The 19,895-nt window shown below is 43.7% G+C and overlaps 1 protein-coding gene across 9 annotated transcripts in view; it reads right to left on the bottom strand.

Annotated features, from left to right (window-relative positions):
- The window catches only part of PNPLA4 (patatin like phospholipase domain containing 4), a 103,213-nt gene that overhangs the window by 55,349 nt on the left and 27,969 nt on the right, over nucleotides 1–19,895 (bottom strand). Inside the window, exons 7-8 of one of the 9 annotated variants that reach the window (XM_061137062.1) lie at nucleotides 8,906–9,058; nucleotides 6,271–6,786 (exon numbers count right to left, since the gene is read on the bottom strand). In XM_061137062.1, coding sequence (XP_060993045.1) covers nucleotides 6,631–6,786; nucleotides 8,906–9,058 — 309 coding nt within the window. In that variant the 3' untranslated portion in view covers nucleotides 6,271–6,630. Of the gene's footprint in view, nucleotides 1–6,270; nucleotides 6,787–8,905; nucleotides 9,059–17,608; nucleotides 18,526–19,895 lie in introns of those variants that run through there. The other 8 variants (XM_061137061.1, XM_061137066.1, XM_061137064.1 and 5 more) reach the window with 8 other exon arrangements.

The raw sequence follows: 19,895 nt of genomic DNA, 5'->3' as shown, positions 1-19,895 counted from the left end.
TTGCCTGGAAAATCCCACGGACGGAGGAGCCTGGTAGGCTGCAGTCCATGGGGTCGCGAAGAGTCAGACACAACTAAGCAACTTCATTTCACTAATTAATCGATTAGACTTCATCATGGGATTACTATCATCACTGCAGGTTTTTACGGATGAAATCAACTATGGACTATTATTTATAGCTTTGTCACAGCAAGGGAATAAAATTAAAATATTAATAGAAAATTACTGTGGTCTTGGAGTAGAAATGAGCTCTGTCTGATGTTCTGTAGTCATAAGGCGTGATTTGGAGAAGGCAATGACATCCCACTCTGGAACTTCTCGCCTGAAAAGTCCCATGGACAGAGGAGCCTGGTCAGTTAATAGTCCATGGGGGTCACAAAGAGTCGGACAAGACTGAGTGACTAAGTGCCAGGTTAAATAAAATATATTTACTAACTTATGCTGAGAGGAGAAAGAAGCATTTTAAGAACAGTATGAATTATGTATTCTGCCATGCTGTATGTGAAGGGTGATTATTTTTTAAAAAGGCACTTTAAACACAAATTGAGAACTTCAGTGACTCTGTTGTCATATTGGGTTAGAATAACGTTTTCAAACTCTAGCTCCTGACTCATTAGCAGTTCTGAAATCATTTAAATGTCATGACAATGTTTTTTTTAATAATATGCAATAAAAATATCAGAAAGAAGTACATATAGTGAGAGTACTGTTTCATGAAATTTTTACATTTTTAAAATTTATATATATGCATGTACATAAAATAAGCACATATAGCTATTGGTGGAGAAGGAAATGGAAACCCACTCTAGTATTCTTGCCTGGAGACTCTCATGGACTGAGGAGCCTTGGGCGGGGAGTAGCAGTCCATGAGGTCTGAAAAAGTCGGACACGACTGAAATGACTTATCACAGGTATTCGGTCACCAAATAAGGACGGTCATATTCCGGGAGCTTTGGAAACTTCTGAAGAGAATGGAGCAGAGCTGGTTTTATAAAAGCTGGTTCGCCAAATGAGGAAGGTGACATTCAGGGAACGTTGGAAATCCCTGATGAGAATGGCGTAGAGCTGGTTGTAGCGGGCAAGTAATCTTAACTCCGCTGGGAAACCAGTTGTCAGGCTGTAAAAGCAGAGAACCCGTTCAACTCCATTCATGCAATCAGTTCGCCACGTGCCAGGCAGGGATTTGCACAGCTGCTAAGCTGACAACCTGATGGTGCAACATGAGGAATGATCCCAGAGAAGCTTGTACACTTTGCTTCGGCTTCAGGGTGTTGAAATGATCAAGTTCAAGTGCGGATCCTCCCTCTGAGGCTGCACAAAACTTGCGATGAAGCATCAAACGCCTCCTTCTGAGACCAGTGGCGAGTTTCTGTCTCTGGAACGGACAACCCAATTGAGATCCTTGTGCGTCTGCCCATCTTGTGATATGGTAAAGCATCTGCCTGCGATCCAGGAAACCTGGGGTTCGACTACTGGGTTGGGAAGGTCCCCAGGGGAAGGGGATGGCTACCCACTCCAGGATTCTCGTCTGACACATTTCATGGACAGAGGAGCCTGGTGGGCTTACAGTCCATGGGGTCACAAAGAGTCGGACGTGACTGAGCAACTAACGCTTTCACAACCTGATGCTTTAGAAAGACATGATCTCTACTCTTGCTCCTGCCAGAGGAGGTCATGGTAGCCTTCCACTAACTAGACCACTGGTGACGACAGCAGAGGGGATAACCAGGGGAATTACCTGGGTTTCGTGTGCACACCTCCCTAACCCTGATCCTCCCTTCACTGCAAAGCTGTGAATCTAACTCCCTTTGAGCTGCAGGCTACATGCTTCAGTCGGTTCAGTTCAGTCGCTCAGTCGTGTCCGACTCTTTTCGACCCGATGGACTGCAGCATGCCAGGCTGTGTCCCCAGAAATGTGTATGTTGAATTGCTAACCCCCAATGCGATGGTCCCTGTTGGCTCAGCAGCAGAGAATCTGCCTCCCAATGTAGGAAATGCAGGTTTCATCCCTGGCTTGGGGAGATCCCCTGGAGAAGGAAATGGCAACCCACTCCAGTATTCTTGCCTGGAGAATCCCATGGACAGAGGAGCCTGGCGGGCTACAGTCCATGGGCTTGCAAGAAGCAGGACACAGCACTCAAACATGCAAAATGTGATGGTAACAGAAGGCAGAGGTTTGGGAAGTGGTTAGATGGTTGGGGTTGAGCCCTCATAAACGGCATTAGTGTCCTTACAAAAGAACCCCAGAAAGCTTCTTCACCCCTTCACCAAGTGAAGACTCAGAACCTGCCAGCATCTTCATGCTTGTTTGTTTATTAAGAGATGTTTTTAAAATGTAGACCATTTTTAAAGTCTTTACTGAACTTCTTACGGTAGTGCTTCTGCTTTGTGTTTTGGTTTTTTGGCCCCGAGGCATGAGGGATCTTAAGTTCCCTGACCAGGGATGGAAGCTGCACCCCCCTACATTGGAAAGGGAGGTCTTGACCACTGGAGTTCCGGGTAAGTCTCTAGTGCCTTCATCTTGGACTTCGTAGTATCTAGTACATGGAGAAAGGTGAATTCTCTAGGGCCTTGATCTTGGACTTGCTAGCATCTGCAACAGGGAGAGAGGTTTGTGGTTTTGTTACGACAGCCTGTACGGACTAAGATGCCTCTCCAGGGAAGACGACATCACCCATCTCCTACCATCGATTCTGGGCATCCTGTGCTAACAGCCATGAGAAGTGGCTGTGTCCATTTCCCTTGTCTGTTCTTTCGGAAAACTACCTTATTCCAAGATCAAGTTGGATGTGTTATTCCAAGCTGTGCTGGACTTCACAGTCGGAAGGTTTTCTATAGCAAGAAAATGACTGGTAGCAAGGAAAAGAATCATATTCTTGCCCCTTTTGAAGTCAGTCAAGAGCAAGTGAAATTAAAAAAAAAAGAACAGCAGAGGAATTATTCCAAGGGGACGTATCTGAGGATACACAGATATATGTATGAGCATGCAGCTGGCAAAGCTTTGAGTTGAGTCAGCAAAAGCAAAATGAAGTACAGTGGTGAGTGAGTACATGGTGAATTCAGCCCACTTAAACTGTCTGTCTGTAAATATTAATAATTTAAAAGTAATAAAAACTACTTTCCATAGAATTAAAAAATGACAATGAAATAATAATTACTACTACTCTTATATAATTTCCAGTAGTCACACACAGATGCGAGAGTTGGACCAAAAAGAAGGTTGAGCACCGAAGAATTGATGCTTTTGAACTGTGGTGTTAGAAAAGACTCCTGAGAGTCCCTTGGACTGCAAGGAGATCAAACCATAGTCTGTCCTAAAGGAGATCAGCCCTGAATATTCATTGGAAGGACTGGTGCTGAAACTGAAACGCCAGCACTTTGACCACCTGTTGCGAAGAGCTGACTCAGAAAAGACCCCGATGCTGGGAAAGATTGAACACAAGAGGAGAAGGGGGTGACAGAGGATGAGATGGTTGGATGGCGTCATTGACACAATGAACATGAGTTTAAGCAAACTCGAGGAGACAGTGATGAACAGGGAAGCCTGGCGTGCCGCAGTCTATGGGGTCGCAAAGAGTCAGACACAACTTAGCGCCTGAACAACAAAAAATCATTAATAAAATTTATCCACTTTTCCTAATCTGCAGTAATTGCTTTTCCTCCTGCTTCAAGCTATGTAGACAATCACTTCAAAAAATTTTGCAACAGTGCAGACATAACTTAGGCAAGAAAAACTCTAAACCCTGAATCTCCCTAATAATCGGTGCCTCAACTGTGAAAGTAGTGCCCAAGAACCAAAAACCTTTCTATGATTAATATTTATATATGTAAGTAATTATGTGTATCTGTTTTAATCAGGAAAAAAAAAAGCAGCATAACTGAAACCTTTTCATACTGTTCATGGGGTCCTTGCAGCAAGACTACTGGAGTTGGTTGAAATTTCCTCCTCCAGCGGACCACATTGTATCGGAACTCTTCACCGTGACCCGTCCATCTAGTGTGTCCCTGCATGGCATGGCTTGTAAAGAATCCGCCGCCGATGCAGAAGACGTGGGTTCGATCCCTGGGTCGGGAAGATCCCCTGGAGGAGGAGGAAATGACAAGCCACTCCAGTATTCTTGCCGGGAGAATCCCCTGGACCAAGGAGCCGGGCGGGCTACAGTCCAGAGAGTCGCAATGAGTCAGACACGAGTGAGTGACTTAAGCACACACGTGTGCATGGCATGGGTCATAGCTTCATTGAGTTACACAGGTCCCTTTGCGACCACAAGGCTCCATTGTAACTGCCCAGGCCTGTTTAAAATCCTCATTCAATGCCCAGAGCCTCACGGTTCTTTCTTTCCAAGCTTCACGTAGGCTCACATGATGCCCAATATTGGGAAGCCAGAATGTAAGGGTTTTTTTTTTTTCTTTTTTTTTTGAATATACGACTTGCTCCTTCAGCACATTATTTAACTTCAAATCTCTTTTCTCTAATCGTCTGTGGAAGCAGCGGGTTACCATAGTTACAAAGTAAAGAGTGTTATGGCAACAAAGAAATGACTGATGAAGTTCTACATGACAGACTCAAAGACAGTAGGAAACGGCCCCAGCGGGCAACTGGGAACTTATCGAGCTGCCGGTCACAGATAATGACCATGGAAACGTATCAGGATCTGGGTCAGAAAGCCTCTCCAGGGTTTCCAGACGCCTCTCCCACGGGGCGCTTCGAGGGGTTGGTCTGAGGAACGGGGCCACGCTGGCGTCAGCATCCGTTAATGTTAGCACAGCGCCCGAGGACGCGCTATGACCACCGCACGCCACGCTCTGTGATGGGTTCAGGCGAGGGGCCGTGATGAGGTACCAGGAGAACCCCGGGGCTGCAGGTGAAAGTGCTGCATGATGTCCCTGTGCCTGCCCTTGTAGCTCAGTCCGGAAAGCGCCTGCCTGCAGGGCGGGAGACCCGGGTTCCATCCCTGGCTCGGGAAGATCCCCTGGAGAAGGCAATGGCAACCCACTCCAGCATCCTCGCCTGGAAAATCTCACGGACAGAGGAGCCTGGCAGGCTGCAGTCCATGGGGTTGCAAAGAGTCGGGCACGACTGACCGACTACTTACTTACTTCCCACATGTAAGAAAGCCGCTCCTCCAGACCTGTCTTTTAACCATCTTACACGATCCTCCCACTAACAAGATCAAAGACGTGCAGTGTGGGGACGATACACTTTTTAAAAGTCTAACGTGCTGACCTTTCCTCTGTCGATGAGACAGACACAGAAGATGTTGTATGTACATCCGATGGGATATCCCTCAGCCATGAAAAAAAAAAGAAATAATGCTACTTGCGGCATGGGCGGATCCAGAGGGTGTCACAGTGAGTGAATTAAGTCAGACAGAGGAGGAGAAATAGCGTATGACATCCCTTAGGTGTGGCATCTAAAAAGAAACGCTACAAATGAACTTACTTACAAAACAGAAAGAGATTCACAGACTTAGAGGAGGAATTTACGATGGCCCAGGCAGGGGGACGGAAGGTGAATGATATGGTGGAAGGGATAGTTAGGGAGTTTGGGATGGACATGTCCACTCTATGCACACATGCGTGCTAAGTCGCTTCAGTCATGTCTGACTCTTTGCGACCCTATGGGTTGTAGCCCACCAATCTCCTCTGTCCGTGGGATTCTCCTGGCAAGAATACTGGAGTGGGTTGCCATTTCTTCCTCCAGGGCATCTTCCCAAATCAGGGACCGAACCCAGGTCTCCTGCATTGAAGGCAGATTCTTTACCGTCTGAGCCGCCAGGGATGTTAATTCAATGGGATATGACTCAGCCATCAAAAAGAAGGAATTAATGCCATCTGCAGCACCACGGATGGACCTACAGATTATCACACCATGTAAAGAAAGTCAGAGAATGAGGACTATTGTATGACATCCCTTATACGCAGAATCTAAAAAGAAATGATACAAACAAACTTAATCACAAAACAGAAACAGACTCTCAAAGTTAGAGAATGAATTTATGATTGCCTATACACACTGCTGTATTTAAAAATGAATAACCAAGAAGGATCTCCTATACAGCACAGGAAAGTCTGCTCAATACTCTGTAATAACCTGATGGTTCCCGGGGGAAGGATGGGGGAAGGGATAGTCAGGGAGTCTGGGATGGACATGGACACACTGCTGGATTTAACACGGAGAACCAGCAAGGACCTGCTGGACAGCCCAGGGAACTCTGCTCAATACTCTGTAAATAACCTGATGGTCACCAGGGGGAAGGATGGGGGAAGGGATGGTCAGGGAGTCTGGGATGGACATGGACACACGGCTGGATTTACCATGGAGAACCAGCAAGGACCTGCTGGACAGCACAGGGAAGTCTGCTCAATGTCATGTGGCAGCTGGGATGGGAGGGGGGTTTGGGGGAGAAAGGGATACATGCATGAGTATGGCTGAGTGCCTTTGCTGCCCCCTGAAAGTATCACAACGTTGTAAGTTGGCTATACCTCAAAACAACAGAAAGTTTTTAAAAGTTACAAGCATTACAAAAACTCATAATAAAATTGACAGTGACGATAGGCTTTTTAAAAAGGATTTAATTAGAAACCTCCGTGAAGAAGTGTGTTCTCCGTTAACAAGCTGTCAGCGTCCTACTCAAACCAACTTTCTTTACGTAAAAACCTGCTGGCGTCCTCGAAGCCCCGTTGATAGAGCGATTCCATTGTCCTCCTGCTTGGCGGGAAGAGGGCCTGGTTGAGTCTTACCAAGTTTGCCACGGACAGCTGGGACAGAAAGACACACGGGGACTGTAGGATATGACAGGGCTAGTCAATCAATCTTTACTTCTGTGAGCAAAGCCTGCTTGTTATAGATACGCTTAGCAATGCAAAAACAACAACAACAAAAATCAGTAGGAAGAAAATCATCTTAAAATGTGAACTGCAGGGCTTTCCAGTCAGTATAAACAAAGTAACCTTAAAATCCTAACTGTGGGCTTTGCTGATGGCTTGGTGGTAAACAATCTGCCTGCCAGTGCAGTGGACACAGGTTGGATCCCTGGTCCCGGAAGAGCCCCCACGTCTCAGGGCAACTAAGCCTGTGCATCATGATTATTAAACCTGTGCTTGAGAGCCTGGGAACTGAGGTCACGTGCCACCAGTGACTGCAGCCTGTGCCCCCAGAGCCCGTACTCTGCAACGAGAGAAGCCACTGCAATCAGAAGCCCGCTCTCTGCAACTTGAGAAAAGCCCACAGGGCAACTAAGCCCCAGCATACTCCCCTCCCCCACCAAAAAAAATAACAAAACACAGAACTCCACATGTAGACTACGTGCGGGTTTCTCAGCCTGGGTACCCTGAGGTTTGGGGCCGGATGCTTCTCTGTGGGGGCATCTGTCCCGCACACTGTAGGATGCTGACCAACACCCCTGAGCCCCATCCCTAGATGCCCCACACATTCCCGACTTTGCTCGCGTCTCCTGCATATAATGGGCTTTCCTGTGGCTCCAAAGGTAAAGAGTCCGCCTACCGATGCAGGAGCCACGGGCCCGATCCCCGGGTCGGGAAGATGCCCTGGAGGAGGGCGTGGAAACCCACCCCAGCGTTCTTGCCTGGAGAACTCCGTGGACAGAGGCCACAGTCCGTTGGCTCACAAAGAGTTAGACACCACTGGGCAACTAATGCTTTCACTCTCAAGGGCTACAGTCCTTGGGTTTGCAAAGAGTCAGACGTGACTTAGCACACACGCACCTGTATATAGTATCACCTCCTGTTGAAAACTAGCTTTTGACTAGATTGAGGGAATCAACATTTTTATGTAACTTATTCTGGCAGGTCCCTAAGTTTTTTGCTAATGTCTTTATATACTTAATTACTGCCACCTTTTGAAACAATTAAATGATCTCATTTACAACTGTACTGAGTGGACTTCCTCGGTAGTCCAGTGGTTAAGACTTCACCTTCTAAAGCAGGGGATATCGATCGGATCCCTGGTCAGGGAGGTAGGTGAGGAAGGAAATGGCAACCCACTCCAGAATTCTTGCCTGGAGCATCTCATGGACAGAGGAGTGTGGCGGGGCTACAGTCCATGGGGTAGCAAGAGTCGGACACAACTTAGCAACTACACCACCACCTCCAGGGAGGTAGGATCCCACACACGTGTGGCCAAATAACCAGAACATAAACAGCAGAAAAAACATTGTAACAAATTCAATAAAGACTCTTTAAGAAAAAAAAAAAAATGGTCCACATTAAAAAAAAAAAAAATCTTAAATAAAATTGCAATTCCCTGGTGATTCAGTGGTTCAGACTCTGCCTTCCAATGCAGGGGACACAGGTTTCATTCCCTAGTGTGGGAACCAAGGTCCCACATGCCTCAGGGCAACTAAGCCCAAGCACCTCAATTACTGAGTCCAAGTGCCACAACCACAGAGTCCATGCGCTCTGGAGTTCGGGTCTCGAGCCACAATTAGAGAGCATGTGAGCTCTAGCGACCTCTCGCTGAAACAAGGAGCCTGCCCACCGCAACTAAGATCTAATGTAGACAACCAGTAAGTAAATAAGTTTTTTTTTTTTTAAATAAAATTGCATTGAAAACTTGCCAAGTATGCTGACCTGAAAAATAAGTGAAGAAATGTGAAATGTCCCACTGAGACAGTTCAAAAATAGTAAAAAAAAAAAAAAAAAAAAAAGATCACACATTCACAGTCTATAGGTACCCAGGTCCATATGCACGACATATGCTGTGACTCATTTAAAATATGGCAAAAACCACTGCAATACTGTAAAGTAATTAGCCTCCAATTAAAATAAATTAAAAAAAATAAAATATGCATGCAAATCTGTACATACGATGTGGTTGCCAAGTGTGGGAAGCATGTGGAAAGTTTCAGGGGGTCTGTGACGATCGGTGAACGCCAGGACTCACCAGTACGTCCTGGTTGGTGATGCTAACGTAGAAATGCAGCCGCCCTTTATCCTGCGGGGAGACGTCCAGGCGCCCACTGAATGGGGAGATGGTCACTGTGCGGCCAGCGGGCAGGACGGGCAGGCTGTTGGTGAAGCCTCCGTCCACCCACTTCTGCGGAGAGAACGGCCCCGGTCAGCACGTGGAAACCACGTCCCTCCCACGTGAAGACAGTGAGCGTGGATTTCCCGAGACGACACTGTCCTCCTGAGAATCCGAGCCTTGGGGATGAACGCTCTAGAGTTACTACTGATGAGGACCAGCTGGATCGGATTTCTTTTGGAAGCGAGGCAAATCTTTGTATGCATATCATTTACCCACAGGCTTCCGCGGTGGCTCCATGGTAAAGAACCTGCCTGCAATGTGTTCGATCCCTGGGTGGGGAAGATCCTCTGGAGGAAGGCATGGCAACCCACTCCAGGATTCTTGCCTGGAGAATTCCACGGACAGAGGAGCCTTCTGTGCTATAATTTATGGAGTCACAAAGAGTCGGACACGACTGAGCACAGAACATACACGCACAGCCTTTATGCATATAGTGAGAAGTTTGGGTTTATAGTAAGAAGTTATGGAGAAGGCAATGGGTTTCTGCGGTGGCTCTGCTGGGAAAGAATCTGGCTGCCAATGCAGGAGACCTGGGTTTGGTTCCTGGGTCGGGAAGATCCCCTGGAGAAAGAAATGGCAACCGGCTCCAGTATGGCCTGGAGAAGCCCATGGACAGAGGAGCCTGGTAGGTTCTCAGTCCATGTGATCGCAAGGGTCGGACACAACTTAGCGACTAAACCAAACCTAGAAGTTTCGACGGAATCAGGAAATCTCTCCAGTTGTTTAAAAGCTTTAAGTAGATTACTTAAGACCTTTTTATTTTTACTGATGATGGCAGATGCATAAGAAGCCACGTGTAACAAGCTTGGGATTTACCATCTAATCAGGATACAAAACCAAGTTGACCCTGACACTGAGCAGACCATCCCCCATAACAGCGGCTCCATTTTTAACTCCAAAACTGGAAATCGGCATTGTCCGTAGCCGAGTGAAAAGTAAATAAATAAAGGACCACTAGAAGTGCTTTCATCTCCAAAGTGACTCCCGAGTACGTAGGGCTTCAAGCCTTAAAGAATTCAGGGTGGGGTGGGGTGGAAGGGTGGGAGAGGGGTATGAAGTGTTCAACAGGAACATTGTTCAGAAGAGATTCTGTGCTTTCAGACCTCAGCCCAAAGGAAAGAGAGGGAGACACACAGCAGCAGGACCGAGGACTGTCCACAGGCTTCCGCACACCCGGACACTGGGGGAAGGCTGGAGAAGCACAGAGACGCAATTCCTCATGTTGTTTTCAATGAAAAAGACTTTCAATCTGTCCTTGAGCCCCAGAATCAGCTCTGACAATAAATACACAGACACACAAAACTGAAGCTCAAACGCTCCGAGCTATATTCAGATTGGAAATATCCTGCCGTGGATGTGGGAATACAAAGCGAGAAGTGGAGAACACCTTGTCACTTAGGCAGAGTCAGACATCCCGGAGTGTGAAGTCAAGTGGGCCTTAGGAAGCATCGCTACGAACAAAGCTGGTGGAGGTGACGGGATTTCAGCTGAGCTATTTCAGATCCTACAAGATGATGTTGTTCAAGTGCTGCACTCAAGATGCCAGTCAGTTTGAGTTTTCCAGTTTGGAAAACTCAGCAGTGGCCACAGGACCGGAAAAGGTCCAGCCTCCTCCCAGTTCCCAAGAAGGGTAGTACTCAAGTATGTGCTAACCACTGGACAATGGCACTCATCTCCCATGATAGTAGGATCAGGCTTAAAATCTTGCATGCTAGGCGTTACTGTTACGTGAACCAAGAACTTTCAGAGTGCAAGCTGCGTTTAGAAAAGGCAGAGGAATTGCAAATCAAACTGCCGACATTCACTGGATCATGGAGAAAGCAAGGGAATTTTGGAAAAATAGCTACTTCTGCATCCTGCTTCACTGATTATACTAAAGCCTTTCCAAAAACTGTGGAAAATTCTTAAAGACATGGGAATACCAGACCACCTTACCTGTCTCTGGAGAAACCTGTATGCCGATCAAGAGGCAACAGTTAGAACCAGACATGGAACAAGTGACTGGTTCAAAATTGGTAAAGGACTAAAAAAAGGCTGTAAACTGTCACCTTGCTCATTTAACTAATATGCAGAGTATATCATGCGAAATGCCAGGCTAGATGAATCCCAAGCTGGAGTCAAGATTGTCAGAAGAAATATAAACGACCTCAGATCTGCAGATGATACCTCTCTAATGGTAGAAAGTGAAGAACTAAAGAGCCTCTTGATGAAAGTGAAAGAGGAGAGTGAAAAAGCTGACATGAAACTCAACATTCAAAAAACGAAGATCATGGCATCCGGTCCCATCACTTCATGGCAAATAGATGGGCAAACAGGGGAAGCAGTGACAGATTTTATTTTCTTGGGCTGCAAAATCACTGCTGAAGCTGAAGCTTCAATACTTTGGCCTCCTGACGTGAAGAACCGCCTCATTGGAAAAGACCCTGATGCTGGGAAAGATTGAGGGCGGGAGGAGAAGGGGGTGACAGAGGATGAGATGGTTGGATGGCATCACTGACTCAATGGACATGGGTTTGAGCAAATTCTGCGAGGAAGGACAGTGGAGGAAGCAAGTGGCGGACAGAGGAGCCTGGCGTGCTGTAGTCCATGGGATCACAAAGAGTAGGACACAAGTTATCGACTGAACAACAACAGCAACCTCACAAAAAGAATCTATCTTGGGGAAAAAAAAAGCAAAGAGGTGAGGACCGAGAAACAGGTTAGCATAACGTGTCCTTAATTGAGTTAAGGACCTCCATTCACCTTTCCTTAGATTTTTTATTTATTTTTTTATTTTATTTATTTATTTTTTTTTGCTTTTATTTTTTTTTTAGTTTTATTATTATTATTATTATTATTATTATTATTTTTTTTATTTTATTTTTTTTTCCAGTGGGTTTTGTCATACATTGATATGAATCAGCCATGGATTTACATGTAAATCCTTAGATTTTTTAAAAAAATGTTTTTCTTACTTGTTTTGATTTCTAGAGCAGGTGACTAAATGATAGGTATTGTTTACAAAGGCCTTGGCCAGCAACCAACTCCCCTCAGAGGAAATAAAAGTGTGTAAGCAGAAAGTGAAAATGTGTTGAAAATCTGTGGTTGAGGGAACTGCATTTTGGTGGAGGAAAAAAACACAAATGGATTCGATGAAAATGAACCTGACCTGGGTAATCTGCTTACCATCCTTATTTTTTAAAAGAACAAAACAGATTATATAATTATTTATTATATACACACGTTTATATATGTTTGTATATAATGTGTATGTATAAATATGGATACACACACACATGACTATGGAAATACTGTCTAAAAAAGACAGGTTTGTATTAAGAAGGCCCCCATAGTGTAAAGTAACCACTATATTTAAGCAGACTCTGGCAGACAGTGGAGGGCAGTTGACAGGAACTGGCATGCTGCAGTTCATGGGGGTCACCAAGAGTTGGAGACGACTGAGCGACTGAACAAAACAAATATACTTCGATAAAAATTAGTTAATTTAAAAAAAGAAAATCCCAGATATCTGGTTCTGTACCTTATTGTCCTGGAGTTTTTTTTTTTTTTTTTTTGTCCTTCTCTTCCCTCATTGCTTTGAACGTAGATACCAATTTCTGAAATAAGATAATCCCTAGAAAGAGAGAGAAAGGACACCTTCCAAAATTACCTCTCATACCCTCAGTAGAATATCTCACCAATAATGCAAAAATTCACAGAGGTTTCATCAAGGGAAATAAAAAATATGTTACCAAGTGCCATATAACTTAACTGAGAGCTCACTTGTTTTATTCAACTTGAGCAAAAAGAAGGGCAATCTGGCTCGTTAGTGTGCCAAGTGTTCTAATTTACCATGGGGCTAATGACTGCCGCTTAAGGGAATTGAAAATCTTTTTTCCCAAATTTTGTTCACTCTTGTTAGCTTCTTCTGATTGGATAAATGAGCCGGGGAAACATACAGCTTATCAAGCGGCTTGATTAAATTTTCAGCGTTACTCGCTACTCTGCAACCGTAACCCCGGCAGCTCAGATGTTGTAAATACAGTCCATCTTTCTCCTGATTCATGCTCTAATGAACTGTACCACTCTCAACAACCACCCCCCATACACACACACAGAGCCCACCCCTCCCCCAGGCATGCTAATGTGAGCAAAATTTCTGGAAACAACAATAACATTACCAACTGCAAATACATTATATATCATGTGCTATGGACAGACTAAAATTCTGCATTCCCTATGCGACTGGCCATGAATTCTCTGGCTGTTTGCAACATATTCCTCAAAATCATTCCCACTTCGTGGGCAGCATTCCATAAGCTGCCATGACACCTACTTCGGTGAAACCTAGGATTCCAAAATCTTGCCGATCGATGGCTCTTCCCAGGAGAGTTTTGTCCTGAGTTTCTTTGTTTCAGATTACAGCACCTTCATTCATCAAAGGAAAGAGTAGGCCAAATATGTTAAAAAGAAAATTATTCCAGGAGAAAAATGTGCTTCAAAAAGCAAACATGTGGGACTTCAGTGGTGGCCCAGTGGCCAAGACTCTCCACTCCCAAAGAAGGGGTCCCAGGTTTGATCTCTGGTCAGGGAACTATATACCACATGCTCAACTCAAAAAAAAAAAAAAAAATTCCATGCGCCACAACACAGGCCCAGTGCAGTCAAACTAATAATTTTTTTAAAAATTCTTGTAAATTAAAAAACATTTATAAGTGTGTGTAGAGAGAAAGAGACAGAAGTCGCTCAGTCATGTCCAACTCTTTGTGACCTCATAGACTGTAGCCATGGCTTCTCTGTCCATGGGATTCTCCAGGCAAGAATACTGGAGTGGGCTGCCATTTCCTTCTCCAGGGGATTTCCCAACCCAGGGATCGAACCCTTGTCTCCCGCATTCCAGGCGGATTCTTTAGTGTCTGAGCCCCCAGGGAAGCCCACAGATACTGGCGTGGGCTGCCATTCCCTGCTCCGGGGATCTTCCCGACTGAGTCCTTAGCAAGCGGCCAATGGCCACCGTGCGGCTGCAGACACAAGCAAGCACCCCAAGGAGCACCGTATCCGTCAGCGTGTACGTGGGGTCCCCTCTTCCTAGGCTTTATTACACAACCAAGGGAAGCCACGGTGGTCCATGGATTAAGAATCCGCCTGCCAGTGCAGGGGACACAGGTTCGGTCCCCGGCCCAGGAAGATCCCACATGCCACGGGGCAGCTAAGCCTGGGAGCCACAACTACCGAAGCCCTTGAACCACATCTACTGAAGCCCGCACGCCCTAGAGTCTGTGCTCCGGAAGAAGACAAGCCGCTGGAGACCTGGAGCGGGGCCTCCGCTTACCGCAACGAGAGGAAGCCTGAGCGCGGCCACAAAGGCTCAGTGCAACCGAAAACAAAGTGAGTTAGTGAAGGGTTTCTAAACACAAACGGAAAAACAGGCCATTAGGACACTGGTACTGTGCTCAGAGGCCACCATCAGAGGGCCCTGCCTCGCCTCCCAAGGTCAAATATGTGTCTATAAATATATACATATATTTCTTACTATATATAAATATATGTATCTTACTATGTATAAATGTATGTATTTACTATATATAAATATATATTTCTTACTGTTATAAATATAAAAATATGTGTCTTACTATATATAAGTATTAATATCTATTTATTAACATATAAAAATATCTACTTCTTAATTATATAAATATTGATTTCTTAATATATATAAATATATAGTTCTATATAAATATATATTTCTTTATATATAAATATAAAAACATATTTCTTAATATATATAAATATATATTTCTTAATGTACCTATTTCATAATATATATAAATATCTATTTCTTAATACATAAATATAAATATATCTATTTCTTAATATATATATATTTCTTTATATATAAATATAAATATACATATTTCTTAATATATATAAATATAAATGCATCTATTTTTTAATATACCTATTTCTTAATATATATATCTATTTCTTAATGTATATAAATATATATTTCTTAGTATATATAAGTATCTATTTCTTTATATAAATATAAATATATCTATTTCTTAATATATATAAACATAAATATTTATTAATATATATAAACATAAGTGTATCTATTCTTTAATATACCTATTTCTTAATATATACAAATATCTATTTCTTAATGTATATAAATGTATATTTCTTAGCATATATAAATATCGATTTCTTAATATATATAAACATGTATTTCTTAATATATATAAATATACAGAGTTCTTTATATATATATAACTATATATTTATTTATAGATAAATATATTTCTTAATATATAAAAATATATATATTTCTTAGTATACCTATTTCTTTATATAAATATCTATTTCTTAATATATATAAACATCTATTTCTTAATATACATAAATATATAAAGTTCTTTATATATACAAATATATATACATACATATGGATTTCTTAACATACATAAATATATAGATTTCTTTATATATAAATACATAGATTTCTTTATATATAAATATATAGATTTCTTTCTATATATAAAACATATGTATGTTTTAAGCAATGAACAAGACCTAGTAGAGCAAGAGGCCCGTGACTGATGCAAACATTCCAGATCATCCTGGGAACAGTGCCCCCTAACTCAGCCACATGTCTTCAGTGAAGTGAATGAATGTTTCTGCATTTCTATTTCCTAATCTGTAACAAACACAGTGGTAATATTCCCTACAGCACATGGGAGTGGACTCTGATGCATCAGACAGCAAGCAATTATCAACAGAAGTTTTACTTCTTTTCCCCATGAAAGCAACATAGACGGTCCATTGGTAAGGTCCCCCTCCTCAAGTCATGCGGGCCCCACGTCTCCCCAACTCATTATCTGTCTCTGTTTATGGAGTGATCTGTGACCTCCTGATCCACAATAGCTGCCACAGCTCTGGTCATCACGTCTAAGTTCCAGGCAGCAAAAGTCTCACAGGCCTACCTCTCACTGCCAGCACTTAAGGGGATGGCCACACCTAGCGCCAAGGAACACTGGTGAACGTGACCTTTCAGCTACACGGCAATAAGTCCGCATGAGAACTGCAGTTCTGTTACTGAGGAAGAAGAAGAGGACATTTGTATGCTGGGAGAAGCTAGGAGCCACCATCACCTGCACCTAATTCATAAAACAGTTACTACTATTCAAACACGGGACATGTTCAGCATAGTCTTACAAGATATTGGGGTGGCCAGGGGGATCTTTGAGGATTCCCCACATTACAGAAAACCCAAGTGGACCTTCTGGCCAATTCAATACTGGCCTTCTGGGTCTCTGTTCTCTGACCTTCTTTCCATCCTCCCTTTCCTTCCTTCCTGACTATAGCTACATCCACCTTCTCCGGCAGCACCTCTTAATTTACCCATCACATCAGCAACGCTGATGACTCCCAGATCCCAAATCCCCTTTCCATGATCATATATAATCTCGTAAGACACCTGAGTGCTTTGCATATATGTTTTTCTTCCCGCCATTTAGCCATTTCTGTCATGATTATATATTATCAAGCAATAACTTGAAGTAAAATCATCACATTTCAGATCATCAAATTAAAGTTCATAACCATCATGTCAGGTTGATTTGGCTAGCATCTGTGTTGAAAATTTATAGGTAAAAATAAGTGTTGATTTTTACTGCTCTAACGGAAAAATGCTACTTAACTTACTTTAAAATTGTTATCACAAGTGGGGCACTTCTCACATTTTTAAATGACAACAAAAAATCGTGCTCCTTGGTAACTGAGGATCTGCTACCTCTGAAAGGCAGTATACGGAATGGGGGGGCACAAAAAACCGGCTTTGAGATTTCCCAGGTGGGCTAGTGGCTCAGACTCCTTGCTCCCAAAGTGGGGGGCGCTGGTTCAATCCCTGGTCAGGGAACTAGACCCCACGTGCCTCAACTAAGAGATCCCGCATGATGTAACCAAGACTGGGCAGATAAACAAATGAATATTTAAAATGGCTTTCTGTGAGCTTTGTTTACATGCTTTAAAGAAAAAAAAAAATCAGTGTATACGATGTTTCTGAGTGGTCACGGAGAGGGTTTTAGCCAACAGCACGGGAGCCCATCCCTGCCAATAATGCTTGTGCACGCGGCTACTAAAGAGAGCTCAACTTGGACAAGGCAGACCACTTAAAGGTTCTCCGTCTCCGCTTCTCCATGACCTCATCAAGTGACTCAGCCTCACTTTTCTCAACTGCCCCTTTTAGACAATCATCCCAGGGCACACTGGTTTGGCCAGGAATCCTATGAGAAGCACAGAAAAGGGCTGGGATGGCCAGGAAAACTCAGAGGAAGAAAATCACACTCTAACCAACTGAGTTAACTGGCCACCTAGGAGGAAGAAAATCATGAGGCCTCACAAGGTCCAAATACCAACAGATTCCCCAAACACATTAGCCAAGAGATTTGTAAAAATCAATTCCCTGGTTTTGAGACCGTCCACTCACTGAGCATAGGCCTTTCGCAGGCTCTTCAAAGTGAATGAACCAATGACAGCTATTAAAATGCTTTTCATGTACACATTTATAAATGAATACATACATATCACATGTCTATAAAATAAATGGCGTTAATAATCCATGAATACGTGCCTGATTTTGAGTAGGTGTTACACAGTGTATGGGATTACAAAATATATATCTGTAGTGTGTTACATAGCTACTGTGTCTGGGACTTCCCTGGTGGCCCAGTGGCCGAGACTCCAAGCTCCTAATGCACAGGCCATCATGGTTTCAGTCCCTGGTTGGGAACTAGATCCCACAAACCCCTGCTAAGAGTTTCCACGCTGTAATTAACAGATCCTGCATGCTGCAACAAAGACACAGAGGAGCCAAATAATATTTAAGTAAATGGGGGCACTAGTGGCCAAGAACCTGCCTGCCAATGCAGGAGACTTAGAGAGTCGCAGGTTTAGAGTCCTGGGTCGGGAAGGTCCCCTGGAGGAGGGCACGGCAATGCACTCCAGTATTCTTGCGTGGGAAATCCCATGGACAGAGGAGCCTGGTGGGCTACGGTTCATGGGGTTGCAGAGTCAGACATGACTGATCGACTCAGCACACACACAGATAAATAGCCACTGTGTTTGACGGTAAAACGCTTATCTCTGGTGTGCATTATGTAGACACTGTGTCTGGTTATCGGTGTGTGCGCTGGTGTGTAGGCTATGGAAGAGCAGGTTCAGACAGGATGGTGAAATTTTATAGCACAAACATGTTTTGCAGGACGCAGAAGGAAGCTGGCAGAAGTGACTTCGGGCAGCGTGGACAGCAGAGAGCAGGCGGGAGTTCACTCAGTTCAGTCGCTCAGTCGTGTCTGACTCTGGAGCCCGCCGGGCTCCTCTGTCCCTGGGATTCTTCTTCAAGCAAGAACACTGGAGTGGGTTGCCATTTCCTTCTCCAAGAGGACGTTATTAAAGAAGTGTGTTGCTGAGGCTTGATTTGTGACCCAAGATGTGATCTGAAATTGAAATCGTATCAAGCATCTGTTCTGATACCAATGGTATGAGATCAGAAATTAATTACAGGGGAAAAAAGTGTAAAAAAGACAAACATGTGGAGGCTAAAGAATATGCCACTAAATGAATAACCCATGGATCGCTGAAGAAATCAAAGAGGAAATCAAAAAGTATCTGGGAACAAGTGACAACAAAAAGCATGATCCAAAACCTATGGGATGCAGCAAAACAAGTCCTAGAAGCAAGTCTGTAGCTGCTGCTGCTGCTAAGTCACTTCAGTCGTGTCTGACTCTGTGCGACCCCATAGACGGCAGCCCACCAGGCTCCCCCGTCCCTGGGATTCTCCAGGCAAGAACACTGGAGTGGGTTGCCGTTTCCTTCTCCAATGCATGAAAGTGAAAAACAAAAGTGAAGTTGCTCAGTCGTGTCCGACTCTTAGCAACCCCATGGACTGTAGCTTACCAGGCTCCTCCGTCCGTGGGGTTTTCCAGGCAAGAGTACTGGAGTGGGGTGCCATTGCCTTCTCCAAGTCTGTAGCAATACTATCCAACCTCAAGAAACAAGAAAAATAGAGAACAACCTAACTTTACACCTAAAGCAACTACAGAAGGAACAACAACACAAATCAAACTTAGTAGAAGGCAAGGAATCATACAGATTAAATAAACAAAATAGAAATGAGGAAAACAATAGCAAAGGTCAATAAAACTACAAGCTGGTTCATTGAGAAGATAAAGAGAATTGATAAACCTTTAGCCAGACTTCTCAAGAAAAAAAGGCACAGGACCCGAATCAATAAAGTTAGAAATGGGAAAGAAGAGTTACAACAGACAATGCAGAAGTACAGAGGATCATAAGAGACTACTACAAGCAACCATATGCTGATAAAATGGACAACCTGGAAGAAACGGGCAAATTCTTAGAAAAGTACAATCTTTCAAGACTGAACCAGGAAGACACAGGGAATATGAACAGACCAATCAAAAGGAATGAAACTGAAACTGTGATTGAAAAATCTACCAATAAAACAAAAGTCCAGGGCCAGATGGCTTCACGAGCAAATTAAATCAAGCATTTAGAAAAGAACAAATATCTATCCTTCTCAAACCTTTCCAAAAAATTGCAGAGGAAGGAATACCCCCAAACTCGTTTCACGAGGCCATCACCCTGATACTGAAACCAAAGATACCACACACAAAAAAAGACAATAACAGGTCAACATCACTGATGAACATAGATGCAAAGGTCCTCAACAAAATAATAAAATCCAACAACACAGTAAAAGGATCAAACACCATGATCAAGCAGGATCTTTCCCATGTATGCAAGGATTCTTCAGCATATGCAAGTCAATCAATATGATACAGAATAT

The sequence above is a fragment of the Dama dama genome, chromosome X (assembly GCF_033118175.1).
Source record: "Dama dama isolate Ldn47 chromosome X, ASM3311817v1, whole genome shotgun sequence".
NCBI classification, from domain to species: Eukaryota; Metazoa; Chordata; class Mammalia; order Artiodactyla; family Cervidae; genus Dama; species Dama dama.
Note: the sequence above shows the minus strand (reverse complement) of the source record. Positions and strands in the feature narration are given on the sequence as shown.